This window comes from Sphaerodactylus townsendi, linkage group LG10 (assembly GCF_021028975.2).
Source record: "Sphaerodactylus townsendi isolate TG3544 linkage group LG10, MPM_Stown_v2.3, whole genome shotgun sequence".
Taxonomy (NCBI): Eukaryota; Metazoa; Chordata; class Lepidosauria; order Squamata; family Sphaerodactylidae; genus Sphaerodactylus; species Sphaerodactylus townsendi.
In genome coordinates, this window is record NC_059434.1 from 2,812,708 (window position 1) to 2,839,040 (window position 26,333).

General features: G+C 45.9%; 1 protein-coding gene across 4 annotated transcripts in view; it reads left to right on the forward strand.

The window, feature by feature from the left end:
- PPP2R2C (protein phosphatase 2 regulatory subunit Bgamma) overlaps window positions 1–26,333 on the forward strand; it is a 71,745-nt gene that overhangs the window by 36,386 nt on the left and 9,026 nt on the right. For all 4 annotated transcript variants that reach the window (XM_048510113.1, XM_048510112.1, XM_048510114.1 and 1 more), the window contains 5 exons: window positions 1,083–1,248; window positions 7,481–7,593; window positions 11,979–12,156; window positions 18,054–18,218; window positions 24,093–24,262. In XM_048510113.1, coding sequence (XP_048366070.1) covers window positions 1,083–1,248; window positions 7,481–7,593; window positions 11,979–12,156; window positions 18,054–18,218; window positions 24,093–24,262 — 792 coding nt within the window. The remainder of the gene's footprint in view (window positions 1–1,082; window positions 1,249–7,480; window positions 7,594–11,978; window positions 12,157–18,053; window positions 18,219–24,092; window positions 24,263–26,333) is intronic.

Consider the following 26,333-nt stretch of genomic DNA (forward strand, 5'->3'; position numbering starts at 1 on the left):
GTGCCTTTCGGAGCTCACATGCAGGAGGTGAAAGCAATGGCCTTCTGCTGCCGCTGCTGCTCCCGAGCACCTGGTCTGCTAAGGCATTTGCAATCTGAGATCAAGGAGGATCAAGATTAGTAGCCAGAGATCAACTTCTCCTCCAAGCTCACCTGCAGGCCAACATCAAGCCAGACAGCACCAAACAGGAAGACAGAAATCAACTAGACCGAAACCTCACATGCTGCAGAGCACCCACCCGCCCACCCATCTGGGTAGATAGGAAGGAGATGCAGCACAGTGCATTAGACAGGGGCCAATTGGCCCCTGAGGCCACCAGCATGAGTCCTGATGGGTGGTGTTATGGGGGGGGGGGACTCCAGCCCCAAGAGAGGGACAGGCATCAGCTAGAGCAGTGATGGCGAACCTTTTCGACACTGAGTGCCCAAATTGCAACCCAAAACCCACTTATTTATCGCCAAGTGCCAATGTGGCAATTTAACCTGAATAACCCCCTCGAGCCGGGGCCAGCCTGCTGTAGCCTCCAGCAAGTCCCACATGCACCGCTCTGCGCCTCTCGATCATCTCTGCTGCCTCTGCCCCCCCCCCCCCGCGGGGAGCAGCCATCTGGAGCACAGGCACCAGCCCCGCCAGCCGAGTCCTCCCTGCTCACTGAGGTGCATGCCCATCAAGTCCAGCGGCCCAGACAAGCCTAGATGTGTGTGTGTGGGGGGGGGGGAGGCGATTTCCCCCCACATGATGAACTCTATGTGTGCATGCCCACAGAGAGGGCTCTGAGTGCCATAGCTTCGCCACCACTGAGCTAGAGGCACAGGGAAGGAGGGCTCACTGTGGTGAGGGATGTGCCCAGCCTGGTCCCTTGGGATTGACAAGTTCAGTGGATTGGGATCCCATCCCCTCTCCAGCGTTCAATATTGCCACTGCCTGTTTGTGGCTGGCCAGATGGCTCCCCGTGTTGCTTCCAGCTGACTGTGGGAGTAGAGGGTGGCAGAACTGAATCTTCTGAAGGAAATTAAGAGAGAGGCCCTGGAGGTCGTGGTGGGGGTGAAAGGCTGATGGTTGACATTTTGTTTTCCTTGCAGAGCAAAAGTGAACCTTACGGCCAAGGCGAGTACAACGTTTACAGCACTTTCCAGAGTCACGAGCCAGAGTTTGACTATCTGAAGAGTCTGGAAATCGAGGAAAAAATCAACAAGATCAAGTGGCTGCCGAAGCAGAATGCGGCCCACGCTTTACTCTCCACAAACGGTGAGCAGGCCGGGCGAGCACACAGATCCCCAGCACTTGGGGACGCCAGATCCAGGGTGGGGAGAGTCATAGAGGTTTGGGGGGGGGGGACACTCCAGGGGCAGCGTTGGGGAAGACGAAGGACCTCAGTGGGCAGAATGGCAAGTCAGGTCACTGTAATGCGCTCTATGTGATTCTGCTCTTGAAAACAGTTCAGAAGCTTCTGTTGGTCCAAAATGCAGAGGTCAGGTGACTGTCAGGGGTGGCTACAGGGCTTGTATCGCCCCTGCACTGAAAGCTCTATTCTGTTTACCCATCTGTTTTAAGGGCACAATTGCTTGTTCTTACTTTTAGGGCCCTAAATGGCTTGGGGCCAGGGCCCTGAAGAATGACCTCCCTCATGCTATTCAGCTTGCCATTTAAGATCTATCTCTCAAGCGCTTCTCTGTGTCTTCACCTTCAGAGGTGAGGCAGGGAGTTTCCTCCCATCGCTTTGGAACGCTTTCTTCCTTGTGGATTACCTGGCATCTACTTTACTTTTAAATGCCAAGACATCTTTTTTACCCCAACTTTTACTTAGGGGGTTTATTGGTTTTTGGGAGGTTTGCTTTGGTTTTATGCTTGGTTTTTGCTGCTTATATTTTAATATTGTGATTTTTAAGTGTCAGCTGCTTTAAGCAGGACTTTAAAGAGGTGACAAATAAATATTCTAAAGAAATAGAGTCCATCCTCCAGAGCGGCCATTTTTGTCCTGGGGAACTGATCTCCGTCATCCGGAAATCCGAGGTAATTTTGGAAAATCTTCAGACCACACCTGGAGGTCGCCAAACTTACCATCATTCCGTAGACCTTCTTTCCCCCCGTTGAAAAGTGTACTAGGAGTAACCCTCCTCCCCTTTCCCCTTTGCATCAGCACTCTAGTATTATTGCACAGTTACATTTTTAAGCAGCAATTAAAAAATGTCTCAGCCTCCATTTCCACTATTGAGAACTACCAACCCAAAATAACTGCTAGAGCAGACACCATTACCGGAAGGAAGAGAAACACACACACTGCCCCTCGTCCCCCCAGCACATTTTTTGGCTGTAAATTTGATTTGCAGTAAGGCATGATCATTACTGCAGCAGCCCCCAGATACATGCAGCGATTACTCCTAGTACACTTTTCAGTCATCCCCAGCTTCAAAATAGCTCTCTGCCCTGATGTTACATTGGTAGGTCAGTATGAAATTGACCAAGCTGATCCAATCAACCATGCTAGTTGGTATCTCTGCCGGAATGTTAACTTTGAACAGGGGTTGGCAATCTTTAACACCCAAAGAGCCATGGGGGCGTGGCCCCGCCTCCTCAAGCCTTGCCCCCAGCCTCCCCAAGCCCCGCCTTCAGCCTGCAAGCCAGCCGTTCAAGCTGACGGACAGAGTAAGTTGCAGGGGCGGCTGCACTTACGGAGGACGCCCCCAGCCGGGCAGGTGACAGCAGGCACCAGACAAAGGAAGGAGGGGAAAGGATGCTGGAGGAAGGAAGGAGGGGGCGGGGAAGCAGGCGCGCTTGCCACGTCTCAAGTGCAACTTGCCATTGTTGGTGTCGCCGCTGCCGTCTATCCCGTTGGCAACGCCAACGACAGCAAGTTGCACTTGGGATGCAGCGAGCGCGCCTTCCTTCCTTCCTTCCTTCCTTCCTTCCTTCCTTCCTTCCTTCCTTCCTGCCTTCCTGCCTGCCTGCCTGCCTGCCTGCCTGCCTGCCTGCCTGCCTGCCTGCCTGCCTGCCTGCCTGCCTGCCTGCCTGCCTGCCTGCCTGCCTGCCTGCCTGCCTGCCTGCCTGCCTGCCTGCCTGCCTGCCTGCCTGCCTGCCTGCCTGCCTGCCTGCCTGCCTGCCTGCCTGCCTGCCTGCCTGCCTCCAGCGTCCTTTCCCCTCCTTCCCAGGTGCCAGATGAGGGAGCCGTAGTACAAGGACGAAAGAGCTGCATGCGGCTCCGGAGCCGCAGGTTGCCGACCCCTGACATTGAAAGTTCTATGTAAAATTGACAAAGTTGATCAAATTGGCCATGCTAGTTTGTATCTCTGCCTCAGTGTTACATCACTAGTTTGATATGAAAGAGATTTTTTAAAAAATCCTTTTGAAAATGGAGGAGGAGGGGGAGGAAAAATGACTGAGCAGCTACACAGGTTAAGGGACAGGTACTTGCACAAAATGGATGCCAAAAAGAAAAAAAAACTTCTGGAGCAGGTGCCATTACCTGAAGGAACAGAAACATGTATACCCACTGTTCCTCAGCATACTTTTCCCCAGACTTGCTTACCTCTGTAATTTTTGTAAAGAATACAGTCCAAGTGCATTATAACATCATCTAAAAAGAATGGCGTGATTTTTTTTACCCTGCAAATGTCCCACTGTTCTCACTTGGATGGCCAGACTGGCCGATCTAATCAGGTCTTGGAAGCTATGTAGGGTTTGCCCTGGTTAATACTTGGGTGGGACATTACCAAGGAACTCCACAGTCACAATATAGAGGTAGAGAATGGCAAATCAGCTCTGTTTGTCTCTTGACTCTGGGGGTGCCGTAAGTTGATTGTGACTTGATTGCACCTTCCAAAACTATTACTAAAGGTCCTACCTGCTCTTAACCACTACACCATGCTGGCTCTTTCCAATTGGAGGTATTCCTTCTCTATAGCACTCCTATTATGACAGTTTTCTGTTATGTTTATGTTCACCATAACCACAACTGAAGAAGAGAGACCCAGGCTTAAACATGGGGAGTCCATCCCGCTCTTTGAGGTTGTTCTGATCTTTCTGCCTTAAGAGGAAGAAAAAACCATCTAGCCATTTGGCTGTCGGTACCTGTGTCCCCTACGGGGCAACGTTTTAGCAAGGTGTGGGACAGTAACTCTTTTCTTCTACTAGAGCCGTGGTGGCGAACCTTTGGCACTCAATAATGTGCAAGTCTCTGCATTCACAACCGCTATGCAAGTAACACGGAGGATCTTCACCATTTGGAAGAAGCATTTATGGGCTCATCTGCCAGTGGCTGAAATATAAAAAAACAATATGCACCTGTGGAAAATCTAAATGAAAATGTCCATCAACCACTATGTAATGTACTGTAACTTGCCCAATAAATCATATTGCTTTTGACAAAAACTGCTTTTGATTTGTTCATGAGATTTGTAGTATTATTATTGTTGAAATTTATTTCAACAAATTCGCAAGGTCTGGTTGAGACAGTAATTAAGCACCCCTATGCTAAGTTGAAGCAATATGATTTATTGGGTAAGTTACAGTACATTACATAGTGGCTGACTGGTACTCACCTGGACATTTTCATATAGATTTTCCACAGGTGCATATTGGTTTTTTATTCATTTTTGTGCATGTCTTATTGTATACTTTATCTATTGGGAGTTGTTGAAATATGCCATGTAAATTTTATAGAGCAAGGCTGATTCTCGGGCTGTTGCCCTTGTGGCTCTTGAGGCAACTCACTCAGTGAGGAGGGAGGAGGGGATCCTTGGGGGTTCAGAGTGTGTCAAGTCATCAGTGATGTGGCAGAGACTGGCATCCTGTCTTGGGCCTGACCCACCTGGTGGCACTGCGGGCCCAGGAGGGGATGCATCATGCCTTGGTTGGGAAGGGTCAGAAGGCCTTGGACTACAAGGATGCTCTTGGAAACAAATTTCAAGGAAATGTTTTATTTATTGATTTATTTTTATACTTTTGACTTATTGGCCGCCCTCCCCCGAAGGGCTCAGGGCGGCTTACAACATGGTAAGACAATGGTCCATATATTACATAAAATCACTATTATTTAAAATCAGACACAGAAATTATCTAAAAAACCAGATCCATAACAGTTTAGATGGTGATAAAATCCCACCCCCACCCCAAGCCCACCGGAGGCTGGGATGATGTCACCACACTCAGCCCAGCTGGCCAAACGCCTGGCGGAACTGGTCCATTTTGCAGGCCCTGCGGAAACTCACTAAGTCCCGCAGTGTCCTGGTCTCTCTAGGGAGCCTGTTCCACCAGAGAGGGGCCAGGACCGTAAAGGCCCTGGTTCTAGTGGAGGCCAGCCGGATGTGTTTTGGACCAGGGATCACTAATAGGCACTCCTCCGAAGATCGGAGGGTCCTAGCGGGGCAATATAGGGAGATGCGGTCCCTCAAGAATACAGGCCCAAGGCCGTGTTTTTTTTTTGGGGGGGGGGGGTGTTTGCTTGTTGCTACTGAACTGTGTTTGAAGGACTGCAGAATAAATAGGTGGAAGGACTCTGGATCTGATACAGAGGAGATGCATTTATCTAGAGAGGGAAAGTTTTTAACAGCGTTTAGTTCTTTCTGTTAATGGGAAGAAACAATCATAGAAATCATCAGGAAAGAAAAATGTGGTAGTGTTTCTTTTAGTCCCATGTAGCCCAATACTTACCCAAATTGCTATGAGTTTACAAAAACTATAGCAGCCCTAATCCAGCTAAAATTAGCCACGGTCCCATTGAAACCCATGAAATACATTTGTTGCCTCTTGCTTGAGTCTTCCTTGCTCTCAGTGGGACTTTGGGGCTTTTTCTACAGAAGTTTTAAGAGCCTTGTATAAGTAAGAATGTTTTCCTCATAATTGTTCTTTCGCAGACCTTGGGGAAGAGGCAGTGTGGTGTAGTGGTTAGGCTAGGACTAGGATTGGGGAGGCTCAGGTTCAATTACCCACCTGTAGTGGAAGCTTGCTTGGGCCAGTCGCACTCTGCCAGACCTAGCCTCCCTCGCAGTGTTGTTGTGAGGATAAAATGAAGGAGAGGAGAATGATGCAAGTCAGCTGCTCTGGGTCCCCAGTTGAGATGAAAGGTGGGATATGAATGCAATCCATCAATCAAACAGAAAAAAGAAGATGTGAGGAAGCTCAGAGAAAAGCTGCTGCAGGTCAGCCCCTAAACAGTGAGAAAGCCTCAATCTGAATAGAACTGTCCAAAGCTCATCTGCTCAGACTCCAGTCTGCTGAATGGGGCTTGCAGGTGGCCGTGCTTTTGACTACTAAGTTTAGCTGAATTATGTCCCTTTTCTATTCATTACTTAAATGGATCACTTTGAGGGAAAGCTCACAGTGACCGATTCCCCACGGTCAATTAATCGCGTAATACTCACGCGAAATATCAAGGATTCAGGAAGAACTCCCCACTGCCTGATCATCAAACAAGGATTCATCCCGGTTCTGGCGCTCGTTCTCCCCCTTATCCTGCGTCTTTGCCGAACCTGCTTGAAAGTACTACTTTTTTAAAAAACACGTCTTCGATTCAGTTTGGAGGGGAGGATCGGGGGTCTAATCTTGGTTCAAATTTCCTGCCGTGGAGCGTGACGTAAATACCTTACAACCAATCAGTGTGCGTGGTGCTGTTCTTGTGAGAGCACGAGAGAACGATAACCAACCAGAAACTTGGGCGGGGGAGACGTGATGGTGTGATGACGTTCTGACATCATAATGTCAGCACATTTTTGCGGGAGAACAATAAAAGGTCCCGCCCCAACACAGCACGACAGCAATCAGAAGAGACCCATCAAGCCGATCGCATAGTAGTGGGGATTGTTACATTTCTTGAATCCGAGATAGGCCTAGATGTCTTCACTGGAAACATGCTGCGGTGGGGAGGTTGAAACCTAGATGAAAAGGTGCAGTTTATTTTCAAATTTGGTTTGATCTAGATTGAATTTCCCGGTGGGGATTCAGCCAGTGAGGCTAAATAGCTTTAGGAACATCAGAAGAATGTCATACCTGTACATTCAGGAGAAACCATAGAAAGGAGAGCAGGGGTGTAGCTGGGCAGGAGTGTGCCCAGGGCGCACTCCGTGTTTTTCACACATACACCCCCCCGTTGCCCCGGCCCCACCGCTCGCGGCCCCCCCCCACTTACCTTTTCCAGCTGGCAGAAAATGGGCCAGGCTGGTGGGGCGGGACCTGACAGGGCAGGGGCAACTTTCATGTTCCCCAGGCAGGCGCACAGTGCAGCTTGTAGCTACGCCACTGCAGGAGAGTTTCCTTCAGGATACTCCCCCTTGATTCCAGATCCATCTCTTGCAACATCCCGCTTTGCTGAGAGTCCAGGTGCTGCTGGAAGCTGCTGACTCACTTGCTGATCGAAGCAAACACATTCAAGTGGCCTTGGTTGGTTGCTTTCTGGGGCAGAAATGGATGCTTCTGGCACACCAGTTACGATAGTTTTAATAGCAGTGCTATTTCTAATAACAGTCCTGGTCTCTTTTGTTTGAAGATAAAACTATTAAATTGTGGAAAATTACCGAACGAGATAAGAGACCAGAGGGATACAACTTAAAAGATGAAGAGGGGAAGCTGAAAGACCTTTCTACAGTGACCTCACTTCAGGTGAGTAGTTAGAGTCACTTCCTTTCTTAAGATGCCACTGCATTATGGTTCATGAAAGTGCCAGCTGCCTGGCTTCCAACCAGCACTTTTATGCTCAAGCATAACAGCATGTGTTATATTTGCACTGGTGAATTTGCTGAATCTCCTGCCCCTGCGACCAGGCTGTGAAGTTGGTGAAGTTGACAGAGAATTATTGGGCCAGGTTTACCCCACAAACTCTGTGGCTAAATGAGGTCTTGGTCCTTGTCTCTCTACGGCACGACTCTGATACATTTTGTGTATTTGTTCTGAAGGTATCCTGATCTCAGTCACAATTTTTATAAAGCACATGTAGGCATGGCCTTTCTAATAACCTCTGCTAACAGTATTAGTGGAAATTAAGTTTTTAATAATTTTAAGTAATAACAAAAACTGCTGTACCAATGTACAACCATGTTCATGGTAGCTGGGAGCCACAGGGACTACATTTCCCATCATTCCTGTTAGGCATGCTCATGGAGGATATGACGAAACAAAACGCAAAACGTAGCACACTAGAGCTGCATAATTGGCTTATAAATACATTTGTATTTTTCTAAACCATAAATACATTTACATTCCAATACAATCTATATCCTTATACTACTCAGTGTGAATAAATATGTGTTAAAACAGCTCATGCATCTTTGAGGATATAGGCATAGTCTTTCCTGTCATCTATGCTTTCCTGCTTCTCCTACACAGGTAAGTCATGAACATCCAATGCAAATAAAAGTGTAATCGCTGTGGTATCAGTTGAACTATAGTGTCTTTTAGTCTGTTAACATGTTCTTTCCACCCACGCTGCGATTCTGCAATGTTGCGTGAGCGGCTGGTGGAAAGCTTCCGGACTATGAACGCACAAACCCCACAATTAGCTCCACCTGTTTGGTGTTCTTCTCTGGCAAGTTGTCAGCCTCACCAATTAAAGGAATAATAGCCACATGTTCAGGAAATGTGTCATTTACAGAAGCAACACGCATTTCGTTTGCCTTTTCGGTGCCCTTCATCAGTGTATCATTTCTCCCATCATTTCAATGGCTCATTGGGGTTACGGCATCCTCTTTCTACAGTTCCCCACAAGCGTGTTGCTCCACCAAACACGACTAAAAGACTAAAAGACACTATAATTCAACTGATACCGCAGCGATTACACTTTTATTTGCATTGGATGTTAATGACTTACCTGTAGGAGAAGCAGGAACACATAGATAACAGGAAAGACTATGCCTATATCCTCAAAGATGCATGAACTGTTTTAACAAATATTTATTCACACTGTGTAGTATAAGGATATTACTGTATATGCACCTGATGATGGGTAGATTGAATTGTGATTTATATGTATTTATGGTTTAGAAAAGTACAAATATATTTATAAGCCAATTATGCAGCTCTAGTGTGCTACGTTTTGCTTTTTAGTTTGTCATATACCTATATTGATTGATGCTCTTGGCGGAACCACAGACATTCTCCCTTGATTCTTACCACCATCCTTGTCTAGATAAGTAACTGAAAAAAGGGGTGGTTTGGAGGGTTTGCTTTGAGACATCTACAACAGGCCTCATTAGCAGCATGGATTATTTTGCCAAACCTCTGGAGGGCATCCCACAACACAATCTGGGTTTTTTGAATTATTTCCAGTGTGGGATGGGGATATCTGCCTATCACCTGTTCATATATCATTGTCATTCCTCTTGTATCAGTATGTTTACTATCCAAAAATATAGTTACAGCTATAGCTAAAAATGTACTGGTTTTAGTCATTATGTCCATCAGGGCCCCACCACACGGATATCTTTCCTGGGACCTGCCAAGTGTTTTTAGGAGGTGGGCATGGCCAGATGGAGTTTGTGCCCAGCAGGGCTTCTGATAGGCCACTGGAGATCCAATGGGCTTTGCAGAAACTGCCTAGGATGGTCTGGGAAGACAATATATTCTTGTTTCTTTGTTCAGAACTGTGTCTGTTGTCTCTCCATCCATGAGGGTGTGTGTGTGTGTTGTGTCTTCAAGATAAAGAAGGGCAGGGAATAGGGATGTTAATTAGTTAGGAAGAGAGGAGGCAGGAATGGAGTTGATCAGCAGAAAGAAGAGTAAAGGGTGAGAGAGGCTGGATATGAAAAGGGAAAGATGGTGGAAACAAGCAGTGGGAGGAGAAGAAGAAAGGTTCATGTATTATATTGTTGAAGGCTTTTACAGCCAGAATCAACTGACTGTTGTGGGTTTTCCGGGCTTTGTGGCCGTGGTCTGGTACTTTTGCTCCTAATGTCTCAATTGCAGATGCATTTTCTTTTCATAAGAATGGAAAATAGCTTGGGATGTTACTGGATTCAAAATGGTAGCTCAAAATAGCTCCCTCTTTACTAAAAGTTTGTGACCCTTTTTGACAGTCATGGAGAAAAGACCCTCACGGTCAGGAGGAGATTCTAATATAACAAACGATGAAGTTACTGGTTTGAGGAAATGTTTGCTTCGGCTACCAGGCTGGACTCTGTTGTAAGAGCCGCTCTTGACTCTGAAAAAGATGTCCGGGATAACCCTGAGGACAGCGTGAGGGTCAGGGATCGTACAGAGCAAAGCCTTGATTTGGGGCATAAGACAGATTTGCTTGGGGAAACTGTCAGTCTCATCAGGAGAGGCATGTTCATCATCCGTTGGTTTAATTCAAGACAAAGTCTGAGCATGTGGCTGAGCATGGCCCTGGGATTAAAGGGAGCTCCAGGGAAATTTTGAGGGGGGGGGGGGCTGGGGACTGACAGTAATTTTTTTCTTTCAAAGGGCATACAAACTGTGACTTTTTAAAATGTCTACGGCTTCTGTCATTATGTTTTGAAAGAAATACTACCGTCTGTGTGCACTGGCATCTTCAAATCATAAAACGCTCTTCCTTTTGTACGTGGGGATCCAGTTCCAAGTACAAAATTTCTTGCATGTAATTCCCTTGTCAGGTTGAAAGTCAGCATTACGCCTGCTGTGTGGGTGGAGTCGTGTATCACCCGCGTCAGCATGTCTATTGGTGGGGATATTGTCAGGAGGCCAGTTATTATGGGGATTTTGCTATTGCTGCTTTCTGTATGCTGGGGGTGGAGGAATGGGTTAATTGCATTTCTAACTGACTTTCAACTGTCTTCTGAGTGATGTTATTTGGTACCAGGTGCAGCTCAAGGTCAGTGCCTGGCCATCTCTACTGTTATCTCTTTCACAGTTCCTTTTGGGCGCGCTTCCCCAGGATGGGGGGTGCAAGCTACTTTAACTACTGGGTTTTGCGCGGGCAAATCTCAGTTCTGGCATGACCAGAGAAGATCCTCAATATTCAGTAAACAACTGTTCTTATACATGAGTTTGTTTCAGTTTTTGGGATTCTGACAGATGTACATAGCGCAGCTGACTTGCTACATGTGTATGATCAAATTTGTGATTTATTGAATTGAATTGAAACCTTTAATGGCATTTAGATTTATTGTTAAGATCTTCTTTGCTTATTTATATATTTACTTTATTTACAGTCTGCCTTTCTCACAGAGAATCAAGGTGAATCACAGAGCGAGCCAATACAGACAGCCAAATGGGACACTCAGTAAACAGTGCATAAGGATTGTAGAAGGCTAAAACCAACCAGAAAGAACTGAAACACACCTTAAGTATTAACATGACACATCACACAGTGTGACATAATAGGATTCTCCAGAATAATTCAGTTTTGTATAGTTTGTGGAAAGCCATGAGAGTGGGCGTCTTCCTCACCTCCTCTGGTTGGTAGTTCCATAAGTTGGGGCTACAACAGAGAAGCCGTGTCTGGGCAGCTGTTAATTTTGCCTGTTTGCCAGTTGGTACCTAACAGAAGGTCCTGTTCAGATGATCAGAACCGCAGGGAGAGAGGCAGTCCCGCAGATAAGCGGGATCAAGGGCCCAAAGGACTTTTTAAATGATGGCCAAAACCTTAAACTGAGGCTGGTAATAGATGGGCAGCCAATGAGGTGTCTGCAGAAAGGGAGTAATATGCAAACTCCATCTAGCTCCTGATAATAGCCAAGCTGCAGCATTCTGCACAAGCCAGAGTTTCGAAATTGATTTAGAGGGGAGACCAATGTAGAGTTCTTTACAGTAGTCTAGTTTTGATGTCACTGTAGTGTAGATCCAAGTGGCCGGATCAAGGTCAGGGGCCATCTTATGAGCTAGGCTGAGTTGGTAGAAAGTGTTTTTTGCAGCTGTATTTTATCTTGATTAGACAGTTGGTTTGATGAGACATCAAAGAGTGTCAGATGTAAATAAGATTCCCTTTAGTTCAAAATTATACGAAAAATCTCTGTTAGAAACCCCTTGTGGCAAACATGTCTGTGTACCTGAGCTGGCGTTCGTTTTCACAGGTGCCCGTCTTGAAGCCCATGGATCTGATGGTCGAAGTCAGCCCCAGGAGGATTTTTGCAAATGGGCACACCTATCATGTCAACTCGATTTCTGTCAACAGTGACTGTGAGACGTACATGTCAGCTGACGATCTCCGGATTAACCTCTGGCACTTGGCGATTACAGACCGGAGCTTCAGTATCCTTTGTCATGATTATTCCCACCCATCAGCTTCTCCGGTTTGAATTGTATTTTGAGAGTGATTTTGCCACGTGGAACATTTGGAAAACAGAAACTCTAGATGTAGTTTGCCAGATTATGAGCCTGCCATCACAAGGGAATATTTGCGTCTCTGTCAGCTGGACACTGCCCACTGGAAATGTGTTCCTAGCTCCTTTCTTGTGCAGTTTGAAATATTGCTAAACATATTCCCTTCACTTCCAGAATTTCCTACCAATCACAGCCTTGCTCAGGTCTTGCAAACTGAGAACTGCAGCTTCCTTAATCGAGTGGCCCTTTACATAGAACAATAAGATGGGTCCCAACCCTGAGGACTTTATAGGCTAAAAATCTGAAATAAAGGAGACAGTGAAAAGGCAGAGGCAGGGATAAAGAAGAAGGGCAGATGGGGGGCGGGTGAGATTCATGTACTTTGATATTTTGCAAAGGAAGACTAAGTGATTGAGACAAAAGGCTCGTGGGAAAGGTGAGTGTGAAGGAGACATTTGGAGGACCTGAGAGGCGGCTTGTTTTATTACATACGATAATGCTAATACAGCATTTGCCTCATTGGAACCACATCTAGGGATGTTCAGAGTCGTATTTGAACCAGGTGCTAAAAAAAAATACAGCCTCAGCTGTGGGTGCTAATTAGGGCAGATGGAGATATCTAGGTAGAGTGATGGACCTGTGAAGAAGCAACAGTCACCTATTTTGGGACAAACAGAATTGGTTCCAAGAGCAACCAGGCTTTCCTCTTTCCATTTGAAAATGGGTGCTGTGCAGAAGACCGGCTGGCTGGTGGGACACTCATGGAGCCCCTCCCTTGCCCATACCATCAAGTGTTAGATGAAGCATTTTTAAAAGTGCCAGTTAAATGCTGGAAATGGGTAAATAGTCTGAGCACTAGGGGGGAAAGATTTTATAAAAAGTCAAACAGGATGGGTGAGGGGGCAAAAGTCCCCAGTGGAAGAAGACTGAGACGCCTGTGCCTGAAGACGAATCAGGAAAGGAAAAGATGAGAAGAAGACGTTGGCAGAAGGTCTGTCTGCCTTCAGCTTTGTCATTCTGGCCTTCCTGGTGCTTGCAACGACTTCACTCATAGGCAGAACCATTGCAGACCAGAAAGACCTTTCAGATTGCTTCTGGCACACTACTTTGTCACGACATGTTCACACATACAGCTGTGAGTCAGCAAGTGAATGTGCATCTACCTTATTATGTGTTTGGGCATAAGGCCACTGTTCAACATGTGTGTGTGTGTATTGAATGCAAAACAAATAATTGGAGCAGTCCTTTTTCGCTTTGAGTATCCAGAGTTCCATTGGGGGTGGGGGGGGAGGGATTGCATGTTTGAATGATCATGCATGATTCATAGGGTTGCCAGCTCATCACTGACAACCTGCTGGGAACATTTTATTGGTGGAGCCCTGGGTAACTCTATTGCCAATATACTTTTCAGGAGAAAAGGCAGAAGTGACATCACTGTCTAATGTGATGCTCTAGGGCCGTGGTGGCGAACCTTTGGCACTCCAGATGTTATGGACTACAATTCCCATCAGCCCCTGACAGCATGGCCAATTGGCCATGCTGGCAGGGGCTGATGGGAATTGTAGTCCATAACATCTGGAGTGCCAAAGGTTCGCCACCACTGCTCTAGGGATTCCACAAATCTCTATGATAGACCATAGTGAAATTCTCACAAGTGTCACAGTACAGTATTATTATTTATTATTATTATTATTATTTGATGTAACTTCTGTGGTGTCACCTGGAAATTAAACCTGAATATTTTTTTTCTCCTGCCATTGAATTGATTGGCGAGCATTATGGCTCTCCTTTGAACAGGGTTTATTAAACAATACTGGTAGTGTGCCAAGTGACCCTGTTCTAATGGGACTGAAAAATACAGGGGGGAGCACGTTTTCTTGGCTGCAGTGACTAGGATAGAGAACTCTCTTTCCAATAGTTGGCCTTTTAATTTTGTATAAGGTTCTGAGTAGGACAAAGGGCAGAGTGAATCCACTGGCAATCCAATAGAAGCCAATTTAATTTAACTCCAACCCTGGAATGAACGTGCCTGTTCACTGCGACTCAAAACTACCCTGCTTTTTAAATGAACTATTCTTTTAAAAAGCAGGGTAGTTTTGAGTCACAGTGAACAGGCATGTTCATTCCAGTTTTTATTGTAAGATCCATTATTTAAAACCCTTCCTTACAAAAAAGCTAATGTTTTTGTACTTTTAAAGTTATTGTTGATACCATATTGTTCATGTTAACCCTCTTTTCCACTTACAGAGCTAGTTTACTGTTTTTCTTTGAAATAAATATTCAAAAACATTTAACCTACTGAAGCCTCAATTAATGTAATTTTATTGGTATCTATTTTTATTTTTGAAATTTACCAGTAGCTGCTGCATTTCCCTCGACTTATACGCAAGTCAATAAGTTTTCCCAGTTTTTTAAATGGTAAAATTAGGTGCCTCGACTTATATGCGGGTCGACTTATACACGAGTATATACGGTATATAATTAGTCTTTATTAACTGCCTTGAAAGTTATTTGTTCTGAAAGGCAGGTTATACATAATTTAATGTCACCAACATTTGCACCATTTCCAGTCTAGATCATCGTAACTCACTCTATACTCAGCTGCCCTTGAGACTGACCAGGAAACTGCAACCGGTTCAAAATGCAGCTGCACGGGTCCTTGCGGTTCTCCACCAGCTGCATTGGCTTCCAGCAGAATACTGAGTCAGGTTCATGGTTTTGGTGCTAACCTTTAAAGCCCTGAGCGGTCATTGTATCTGCGAGGCCACCTTTCCAAATGCACCCCCAGGAGAGCGCTTCGCTCCATGAAGAACAACTTAATAGTAATCCCTGGCCCCAAAGACATCTGGCTGTCCTTGACCAGAGCTGGAACCTTCTCGACTCTGGTCCCGGCATGGTGGAACCCCCTGTCGAATGAGACCTGGGCTCTGTGGAACCTGTCCCAATTCTTTAAGGTTTGTAAAACAGAGCGATTCCTCCAGGCTGGTGGTTGAGGACAGCAGTGGTATTCCAACAGACCTGACCTCCCCCCTACCCCTAGCACCACGGAGTGTGCTTTTCTAAGGCATTTGTGTGGATTTTACTGTCAATGTTTTTGTGAGCTGCCTCTGAGCCTATCTGGTGAAGGGCAGCCTATAAGTCCTCAAATTATAAATAAATAAAAATAACAACCCTGATTTTGGGCAGTTCATTTTGGTTTAAATTCAGTAGATATTGCTATAGCAGTATTACAAAATCATGGTGAATTTTTCTCTTCAGGGGAAATGGGTGACACATTTGGTTTAAGAAACTGTGTAGAATCTCTATCGTGAAATTCAACTTGCTGCCTGAAGCAAGTAATTTTTTTCTTTTTAGTCAAGCAACACATCACTAATGTTTCTGCTGCTACTTTGAACTTTGTGTGTGTGTTGATGTTGTGGGTGCTCCACCTTATCCATGAGCTCTGCTTGCATCAAAGGTACATCACAACTGTGGGAGGCAGATCAGGTTGCATTTTTAGCTTCATTTACCAGATGATTTTAAATCATCTTTCGGTGTTTACAGTGGTTGATTCCCCACTCACGATTAGATTCGTGCTCGTCACTCCAAATATCCAGGCTTCCTGCAGAACTCCCCACTACACCAGCGCCGAAGGCGCATTCACCCCGTTTCTGTCGGCCCCCTCCCCCCCAGCACATATTATTTTAGATCCCGGAAGGAAGTAGACCTTTTCGAAAAATGTATGGTCAATCTGAAGCAGTGGGAAAGTGGTGTGTGTGTGTGTGTGAATATGGATTCGAACTACTTGCCCTTGCGAGTGATGTGGAGCCTCCCATCCAATCAAGGCGCAGTGGGCTTATTATTGTTGTTGTTGTTGTTGTTGTTATTTATTTATTTATTTATTTATTTATTTATTTATTTCACATAGCTAAAATACACGTGGATACATGGCGACCGGGGGCTGTTTAGAATGATTTTATGATTTTCTGCAACACAAAGGAACGCTACCCCTCGTATCCACGTGGATATGAAAGCAGCACAGAAATGGGGCATTGCATGCAGTTCTTCTGCACATGCTCACGCAGACGTGGATCTGAAGTGCAAAAAATAAAAAAATCCCGCCCTAGCACAACGCAGCAGCCAATCAGGAAGCCCCTGAGCGGATCGTGCGGCAGATCCACAAACAATGGGGGATTCAGCCTGGCTGCTGTGTCGCTTGGAGCAGTGGTCGTTTGGCTGCACTGGGGACCATGAAACCGCACAGAAAAGGTCCCAAATCAAACCAAACCGGTTTGTATCCACTTTCATTTTTCCAGTGGGAAATCGACCAGTGTCTCTGTCAAGGCTCACTCCTCAGTGTTGCCACGTCTCCCAGAATATGTTGGCACCTTTTACACCCTGCTTGGTGCGCAGAGCTGACTGCTCTTCTGCTCACCTGGGGAATGTGGTCATCTCATCTTCTGACCTTGGAGACTCCTGTGTCCAGCAGCAGTTCGGCTTTTGGCTGGAGGAGCAAAGGATGGGGTGGGTTTCAGCTCAGCTTTATATTTACTACAATGCTAACTGAATATCAGTTCTGGCAATAGCCAGTTGTGAGATCCGTTGCGATTTCTCTATCAGTAAATTCAGATTTCACTAAACCTCAAGTCTGTTTTGTTTGGAGGAAGTGTGGGCACAGCAGTCTCTCAGCATCTGGTTGGGAGAAATATAGAAAGGAAATTACTTGAAGGGCATCTTCTAGCTTTGTTGTAAATGGCTTAATGGATTTGGCTGTACAGCGGAGAAAGTGAACCCGCATCCTTAATTATAGATGATATGAGAAATAACTGATATTCTTAATGTTTGCTCTAAAGTAGCTGAGCAGTATTGCCTGCAGCCTAAGCTTTTAGATAAGTGATGTTTCAAATGGAGAATGAGAACTAGCAACTGCTGGACATCTTCTGATAAGGCTTGCTTTCCATTAGCTGCCATCTCTGGACTGTCTAACAAACATTAATGTCCTCCTCGTGTTTTGATTGTTCTCCTGACCTTTGTGGAAGAGAACTCTGGGATCCCCATCTTTTCGTGGTAGTTGTGCACTACCGTCTGTCGTGGCATTGCTATGGCAACACCTTCTCTCTTTCTGGCCCTTATCTTCCCTGAACTAAGATCAATACCGTCCCTGCGACTCTGGAGTGAGCAGTCAATTTGTAATGTCAGACAAGCTGGTTTTAATTAGTAGACCCCTGGTCCTTTCACATAATCTGATGCATTCTAGCAATTGGAGCTGAGAATTATTGGACTTTATTTTGTATACATTACTCTGATAAAAGATTGGGGGCGGGGGAGACAGGAGCACACAAAATAATCAGCTCCCCTTCCTCAGATATGCCCTAAGGACACAGTTTGTTAATGCCAGTTTTCAGTACCCACATTCTGAAATCACAGAATGCCCACTTCAGATATGCTTGAGGTGGGTCATGCCATTTAAAAAAAAAAAGGGGGGGGGGATCACAATGAAAAAAAAAACCATTTTCTAATTGATGCACATTCATAATTTGTCAGGTCTTCTTTCCTGCTTGTTTTAGTTTGCTTTTGTTTACAAACCGAAGTGAGAGCGTTTGCTTGTTTGCATGAAACGTGGTGGGCGGATCAGTGTTTTGGACATATGGAGTGCCAATAAAGGGGCCTGCTATAAAATGGGCTCGGCTGCATTTCCTGTTCATCCATGAGACTCTGTTATCCAAATAATGTTGACAATGGAAAATCATTATACAAAAAGAAACCGGAAAATATATTTTGAAAGAAAGTAAAATGACCATCTTCTTATGAGCAGCATCTGGTTCTTTAACTATTCTCCTGCTCAGACATTGTAGACATCAAGCCGGCCAACATGGAAGATCTGACTGAAGTCATCACAGCCTCTGAATTCCATCCCCTCCACTGCAATCTCTTTGTCTACAGCAGCAGCAAAGGCTCTCTCAGGCTCTGCGACATGCGGGCTTCAGCTCTCTGCGACAAACATTCCAAACGTAAGTTGCTGTCCTGAGTGTTGCCAAATGTGCACTCTAGGCAGAGACGTGCCATTGGCACAGTGCTAGCAGCTGCAAGTGTGAGGAAGTTGGTGGTTTTCCAGAAGGCTTTCTGCTGAGTTGCAGCTTAAAACCAAAACAAAAAAATGTGGTATGTCTGTAGTTCCACAGGAGAAAATGCTGGTGACCACAGGACAACCAGGGAAAGAAACAGCTTTTGATTTAGACCAGTGCGTGGTTCCCACAGATCTCAGTCTGATCTGCCTTGTTGGTATGGTCAGATCTGCTTCCAGTAGCAAAAACATTTGGCTCAAGATGGTGAGCGGGACTAAGTGTGGGGCAGGCCGTAAGGGCACTGTTGGGCACTGTTGATACTGCACTTGTTAGTAGGGTTGTTAGTAGACAGCAGCCATCCCCATCCTGCCACCGTTTTGGTGCTGTTGGGAAGCTGCCACCGTTTTGGTGCTGTTGCCACCGTTTTGGTGCTGTTGGGAAGCTGACTTTTTCCTTCCGTCCGTCCGTCCGTCTGTCCGTCCTTCCTTCCTTCCGTCCTTCCGTCCTTCCGTCCTTCCGTCCTTCCGTCCGTCCTTCCTTCCTTCCTTCCTTCCTTCCTTCCTTCCTTCCGTCCTTCCGTCCTTCCGTCCTTCCGTCCTTCCGTCCTTCCGTCCTTCCGTCCTTCCGTCCTTCCGTCCTTCCGTCCGTCCGTCCGTCCTTCCTTCCTTCCTTCCTTCCTTCCTTCCTTCCTTCCTTCCTTCCTTCCTTCCTTCCTTCCTTCCTTCCTTCCTTCCTTCCTTCCTTCCTTCCTTCCTTCCTTCCTTCCTTCCTTCCCCACAGCATTATTGTGCAAGATTTCCTTGGCTTTTCGCCAATCTTCCACAAACCTCCTTTGCTCTGAAGGTTTGGGAAAGATTGTAGTAAAACCCAAGTGCCTGCTGTTAGAGTGGCGAAATTTAGATTGTCCTGTCTGTATGCCAGCCATTCCCATTGGCTCTGTATTTTCTTTTCCCATTGCTGAGGATGGGGGGGGAGCTTTATATATATATATATATATTAATGGCACTAGGATATTATTATATTGGTATGCCCTTGTAATAAAATATGTAAGAGATTGCCTGACTTCTCAGCTATTGTTTAAAAAAGTGAGCCTCTGGCCCTTTCTTTTGCAAGAGCCCCCTCTCCCTTTAAAAATATTTAAACCTGGGGACACCTGTAGGCAGTGGTGGGATTCAGCAGGTTCGCACCAGTTCGGCAGAACCGGTTGTTAAAATGATGCTTGTAAACAATCGGCTGTTAAATTATTTGAATCCCACCACTGCCTGTTGGACAAACCAAGACCTAGGTGGACTCAAGGAGAAATCCAAGAGTTGATCAGCTCTCTTCCCTGTCTCTTCCATGTTTGGCAGCAGCCCCAGCTGCTTTCCATCTGAAGTCAATCAAACTTGTGTGTAAGAGTAAAAGAGTATTTTAAAACATTGGCCAACCCCTATTATTACAACCATATATCAATATAACAATATTCTAGTGCCCTAGTGGCCTACAAGGGGGTGGGGGGGCACCCAGGGAAACTGCATGTAAATCTGCCCTGTGCAGCCTCGTTGATGCCGCGGTGTATCACCAGCCACCACAACTGTAGGGAAACCACACAAGCCCTTGCTGTGCTTTCAACAGAGGAGAAGCTGTGCCAAACATTTATGTTGCATTTCTCTCTAGGTGTGCTTGTGAGTTCTGCACTGGGAATTCAGTTGGTAGGGATGTAGGGCTCAGTCCAGATGTGGGGTCCAATCCATGCATGAGGAGAAAGGGGGTCAGCCTCCTCCCTAATTCTGTTTTCACAAGGGGTGTGTGTGTGTTTGCTTGTCTTCTTGGGGCTCCATCTGTACCGATATGGCAAACTATGTGCCCCAGGGCCAATTCATGTGAGGAAAAGTGTGCACGGTGGAAGCCTTCATTGTACACATCCTGAATTGATTTGGAAATGTCTGGGAACTGAGTTCCTCACACAGGATTCCAGGCAGTCAGCTGACTGCACAAGCTGCCCTGCAAAGACCTCTGGGAACACAATGTGTCGTTAAGCTTGTCAGATGCAGTTTTCCAGACAAGGGTGAGAAAAGTTGCCCTTGCTAGACTTTCAGTTAACAGGAGGATTGGGTTCCTCTTTCTGCTCATCATTCTACTTGGGAGTGGCTATACTTCTGAAGGCCATCATGGTGGCTAGCAAAAATAATTCTTTGCAAGGCAGGAAGCAGCAGTCAGAGGCTGGAGTAAAGGGGTCTTTGGGTGGGCAGTGAACTACAGACCTGACAGGAGGTAGGGTGCCAGGAGTGATTCCCCTCCCTGCCCCCCCCCCACCCCCCACCCAGAGGAAGTAGAAATAATTTTGAAGTCAGCTCCCCCCCCCTCCGCCCACACACACATCTTTGGACTAATTTGGTTTTGCTGCAAATTGATGTAATTTTTGTGTAACAGTTCATTAAAGGAGCAAACTATGAATATTCAAGTTCTAAGGTCCGTTTATTCCCGTTGCACCTAGTCACTTGAAAGCAGGAAGTTAATATTAGAAAATTATAATAAATTATAGTTCATCATAGATACAGTATGAGTGTACAGCTATTCAATGCACAATTAATGAAGATTTGGGGATTTTTGCCACAAAGGCAGATGTATATTTACGGGTAATTACAAGTATTACAAGTATCATCTTTTATATCTAGGCAGAAGCTACTCTGAATAACTGATTGTGCAAAGAACTTGCTCAGGTATATACTAAATTCCAGGAGATGGGCTGTTAGACATGAACCTGAGAAGCATCTTTGCTGCATATGCTATTTTTACAAATAATATTATTTCATAATTATTTGGCTAAAACAAATAAACATTTTTATTGATATATGTGAATGCTGTGCTCTCCTCTTATATACACAATACTGTCAGGGGAATTTGGGGATCTGTTTTATATTTATGCTTCTTGTTAACATCCTAATGTTACTGAAAGAGGAAAAGACTAAAGTTCCCTGATGTAACCTTGCTGTAGGAAGCCAGACTCCCCTCCTCCCCCCCTGGCATGCTTCTCCCTAACAGGACGAGGTCCCCGTGGTGAGCTTTGGAGGATGTCCTGCCTGGAAACGCTGGACAAATTCTGTCAAGCTGCAGCGGAGCTGGAAGAGCCCGTTTGCAACGTTAGGGGAGCCCGTCTGTGTGGTTGTGCTGAAAAAGCCCCCCTCGACTTATATGCGAGTGAACGGGTGGCGAGCAGGTGGGGGGAACGGGTGGTGAGTGAAAAAAGGCTGGGAGCTGAGGGTGTTTTTCTGCACCTGCTCCCTGCTATGTGGACACAAAGACAGCTCCCAGGTAAGCCGTGGGCTGTTGCTTCGCTGCACTACAGGTGGCCAGGGGCTTCATTCACAGTGAATATTCAGTGAATAGGTGTGAGTATTAAATATTAAATTTATATGTTACAGAATTTTTGTTCAGCTCCATAAATGCTAGGGAGCCATACTCCATTGGCTGAGGAACTTTCACTCATTGGAGCCCATGGTGGCAGCAATCCCCCACACACTCAGGGTGCCCTGGGGTGCAGCCACTGCCAGCACCTTTCTCAGCCCCCACCCAGTGTTTTTGGAAAGCAGGTGGGACTTCTGTCCAGCTGAGCTTGCAGACCTGCAAAAAAGACTTGCTTTGGGCAGCGGCTACCATCACCACGCAAGCATCTTCACAGTGTCATGATAAGCTATCCGTGTTGAAGGAGAACCTGTAGGGACTTTTTAAAAGGGGGATCTTGTTGAGCATCTTCCCTATGAAACTCTGAAGAGATCCTGTCTGTGAGAGTTATATATTCCACTTCAGAACTTTTAAAGTTATTGTTGATACCGTACTCTTTTTCTTTGAAATAAATATTTAAAAACATTTTTATTGCTTCAGATTACTCTATGAGTGGAGTTGGATATCAAGACAGCATTCACCTGTTGGATTTCTGACTTTATTTCATAAGTTTTAAATATGTTTCTATGTGTTTATTTATTTGGTTAGCTGATTAGTCAAGTAGTATAGCCATTGGCTATAACATCCCAAAATACATACAGTTAAAACATTCGGATTAAAATAGTAAACTTATCTTTAGGTTAAAATATAAATGATTTGTATTCACTATATCCGAATTAAAATGCCCCATCAAATACTTTCCATGTCGGGAGTTTTTACAGGTTCTTCGTACTAAACTAAGTTGACCACAAGCTCATTGAATCATCAGTTCAAACAGTGCTTTAATTTATTTATTTATTTATTTGTTCCACTTTTATACCGCCCTCCCCCGGAGGGCTCAGGGCGGTTTACAACATAAATACAAACAAGTGGATAAATAAGATAAAAATACTAAAAGTTAATATCAGTTAAAATGCAGCACCACGGCTTTATATAAGGGCATGACAATCTTTGCAGTTTTATTATCAATTCCTTTCCTGATTATCCCCAGCATAGAGTTTGCCTTTTTCATAGCTGCCATACATTGAGTTGACATTCCCATGGAACTATCAACTAAGACGCCCAAATCCCTTTCCTGGTCTGTGACTGATAGCACTGACCCCTGTAGCGTGTATGTGAAGTTTGGATTTTTTGCCCCTATGTGCATCACTTTGCATTTTGCTACATTGAACTGCATTTGCCATTTCTTAGCCCACTCACCTAATTTATCAAGGTCCGCTTGGAGCTCCTCGCAATCCTTTGTGGTTCTCACCACCCTACATAATTTGGTATCATCTGCAAACTTGGCCACCACTGCCTTGGACTATCTTTTCAAGTTATTGTTGAAATGCTCACCACAACTTGAAAAGATAGTTCAAGGCAGGACTGGGCCTGCTCAAAGCAGGGGGATAGGGCCTCATCCCTGATCTCCAGGCAGACCAGTTTTTGAGGGATAGCTAGAATAATCAACTATTTATGGGGTGGGAAATGCAAGATATCAACCCTTAAAGTGACTTAGAAATCCCAGATTCCTGTTCAGTTCTGACTGACAGACAGTATTAATTTTTTGACAGATGTTAAATCAGCAGTTTCTCACTGAAGTTCTTCCAGAAGAGAATAGTGAAAGAGTGCCCTGTAAGATTGAAATGTTCACCCACTGGGTTCTGAATATTATGCCTTTGTGTCTTTTGCATGACTGGTCTATTTGTCCAGTATAGAGATCAGAAGGGCATTGTTGACGCATGATGGCATATTTCACATTGGAACATGAGCAAGAAGATAAACCAGGGCTGGAATAGTTGATATTGTTAGGCATAGTATTGATGGAGTCAGATAGGGCATCAAGGTATGTTACAGTGTCTGGTACCTGAATTTATCTCTCAGTTAGATGAAACATCACTGTTGGTGAGGAGTTGTTTTAGGCCAGGAGGAAAGCCTTGTGAGTATATGAGAGAGATCATTATCATAAATCTTCAGTCTATCCTAGATAATGTGTTGAACTGATTTGAGCTGGGAGCTTAGGAGACGCTCAGTGGCGCTGTCTGTGTTATCTCCTGATAGCATGCTGTTTCTGGGTGCCATTTTGGTTTTGTTGACCTGTTTCCGTAGTTAGTGGTTCTTGTAAGACTTGCCATCTCACCCTTTAGATAATAGATTCACCCTTGGAATTGCGGAATCTGTTATGGCCGTTGGGCTCCCATCTGGTAGCACAGGATTGCTCTTTGTCCCTTCTTGGGCTTTCCCCATGTGACTGATTTCTTTGCAGAATTGTGGGGCCAGCATGTCCTTCATCAGGGCTGAGATAGTTTGTGTCTGCTGCTTTGAACAGTTTGAAAAGGCCAGGGGGGAGATGAAAGACAACCGTGAGCATCTCTGCATAGATTCTCTTCACTGTTTTCCTCTTCCTGTCCTCCCCAGTTTATGAAGAACCAGAAGACCCCTGCAGCCGATCCTTTTTCTCCGAAATTATTTCTTCTGTGTCAGATGTCAAATTCAGCCACAGTGGCCGGTATATGTTAGCAAGAGATTACCTCACTGTCAAAGTTTGGGATCTGAATATGGAAACAAGGCCTATAGAAACATATCAGGTGTGTGGTGCTTGCTTTTTTAAAACTGGAATGTTCCATGACTGTTGTAGTTGCACAAATATTTTAAACACAACACAAAAAAATGTTTTCTGTTAATGTGGTTAGTGTGAATCCATTTAAACATTTTACAAACTGTGTTTGGGGTATAAAACAACTACTGTCCTTGGTTTAACTCAAAATTTGGTGCTCAAAGCGGTTGTTTGTCCATGGATGATTTAAGGTATTTGATCCCCTCCCACACCTGATTCCAGCTGCTGATGGTGGGGGCCCAAGGGGGCTACTAGTAACCTCCAATGACTCTGAGGGATGCACGGTCATAAACCAGGCTCTTGTGGCACATCATTGCCCTTAAACCCCCAAGATGTTGCTTGGATGGTTTGGCTTCAGAACTGGTCCCAGCTCTGTGTGGTGGTTTACAGGTAAGATCAGACATCGTACAGAAGAGAGGTTGCGTGACCCTCCTTTTCTCCACACAACAGCAGAAAGTAGCACTTCAGTAGGATCTCAGCTTCCAGAAGATGTGCCCAAGATTTCTCCACTCTGAGCTCCTGGTGAGATCAGAGACTCTGGAAAGAAAAGGGAACTACTTAGGCAGTGGGAGGCCTTGAGCGTCACTCCAGAAGGAAAATGCCGTCTCTTGGAACAGGAAAGGATACACATGGATTTTTGAACTTTTTTTTTTACTGGTCTGCATGACCTCTGAGAAGGCAAGAGCCCTGGTGGCTCCGTGGTCAGAGGCAGCTATTCTGGAGAGAGCCAGTGCAGACAAAGATGGGGCAGCTGCATCCTGGTGGGGTATTATCTGCCCTCTCAGCAACAAGGGATTTCACACTACGGCAAATTACTCTTACTGAGTAGGGTTGCCAACTCTGGGTTGGAAAATTCCTGGAGATTTTGGGGAAACCTGTCTCCTGGCAAACCCCTGTTGGAGGGAGCTGCCGAGATGTCCCCCCACGGGCCACCACTAAAGGAACTGATGCAGAGTTGGCAGTGCTGGGTGTGGACATGTTGAGGATGTTCCCCATGCAGACCCCTGGACCTCCCCACATGACACCAACTGAGCTGCCAATGACAGGTCCCTCAGAGCACTGACATGTCTGCCCTGCTGACTTGCCTTGAGCGTTATGGTGGAAGCGCCATGTGGTTGATGGGGAGAGACGTGAACGGGAAGGTGGCTGGCCTCCTCCCCCGGTCACCAGGCTCTCCACCAGGCAGACTGCTGGCTGGCAAAGTTCTGGCTGGCTATTATGCAGATTAAGTGGGTTGAGGCTGGACAGGTGCTCGCCAGCCCAGGTGTAGGGTGGTCCCACCCCCCACCCCCAGGCCACTTCCTGGCTCCTGCTCCCTCCCAGCCTTGGAGCTCCCTGGATCTCACATGCTGTGGGGTCTACCACACTTCTCTGGTCCTGCACACTCCCCTTTGCCCCTCCCCACCCATTTCCCCTGAGGCCTCTCTCCACCTTGACCCCTTTCATGGCCTTCAGAGAGGCCTGGCAACTGACTCATGAATGGCTGGTTCCCGCACTGCGATCCCTCCAAAGAGAGGGAGACCATGTTCTGGCAGCAAAGGTAGCTTTTATTGAAGGGGAAGCAAAGGTACCTGGATGGGCAACTCGGCCCTTGAGACCTTACTGTTGTGCTGCCCTAGTCCTCATCGAGGGCAATGAAGATCCACTGCGACCTGTGGAGAACTGCAAGCCAGACGAAGGCTTTGTGGGGGCCGTGGCTTTCCGTTGGCAACCCTGTATCATTATCTGGCCAGTCCCGGCTCGATCCTGTCACGTCTCCCAGCCGGGAGGCAGGATCCTCTCTCTGGGGCTGCTTCCTCCTTAGCTTCACTTCTAGGCACGGACTAATCTGCTCATTCGGCACCTTCTGTACTGGGGAGTCTGAGTTGTTTGCTTTGGTGAAGGCCGTGCCCTCGCCTTCCCGTGAGAATGGAGGGGTGCTTTCTGGTGCCGTAGGGTGGTGTCAAGTGACGTAGAAGGGGGTGGAATGGAGGGGGGTATAATGGAAGCTGTTTTGGTGCTTAATTATTTATTTTGTCAATAGAAGTCTGAATGCTCAATCC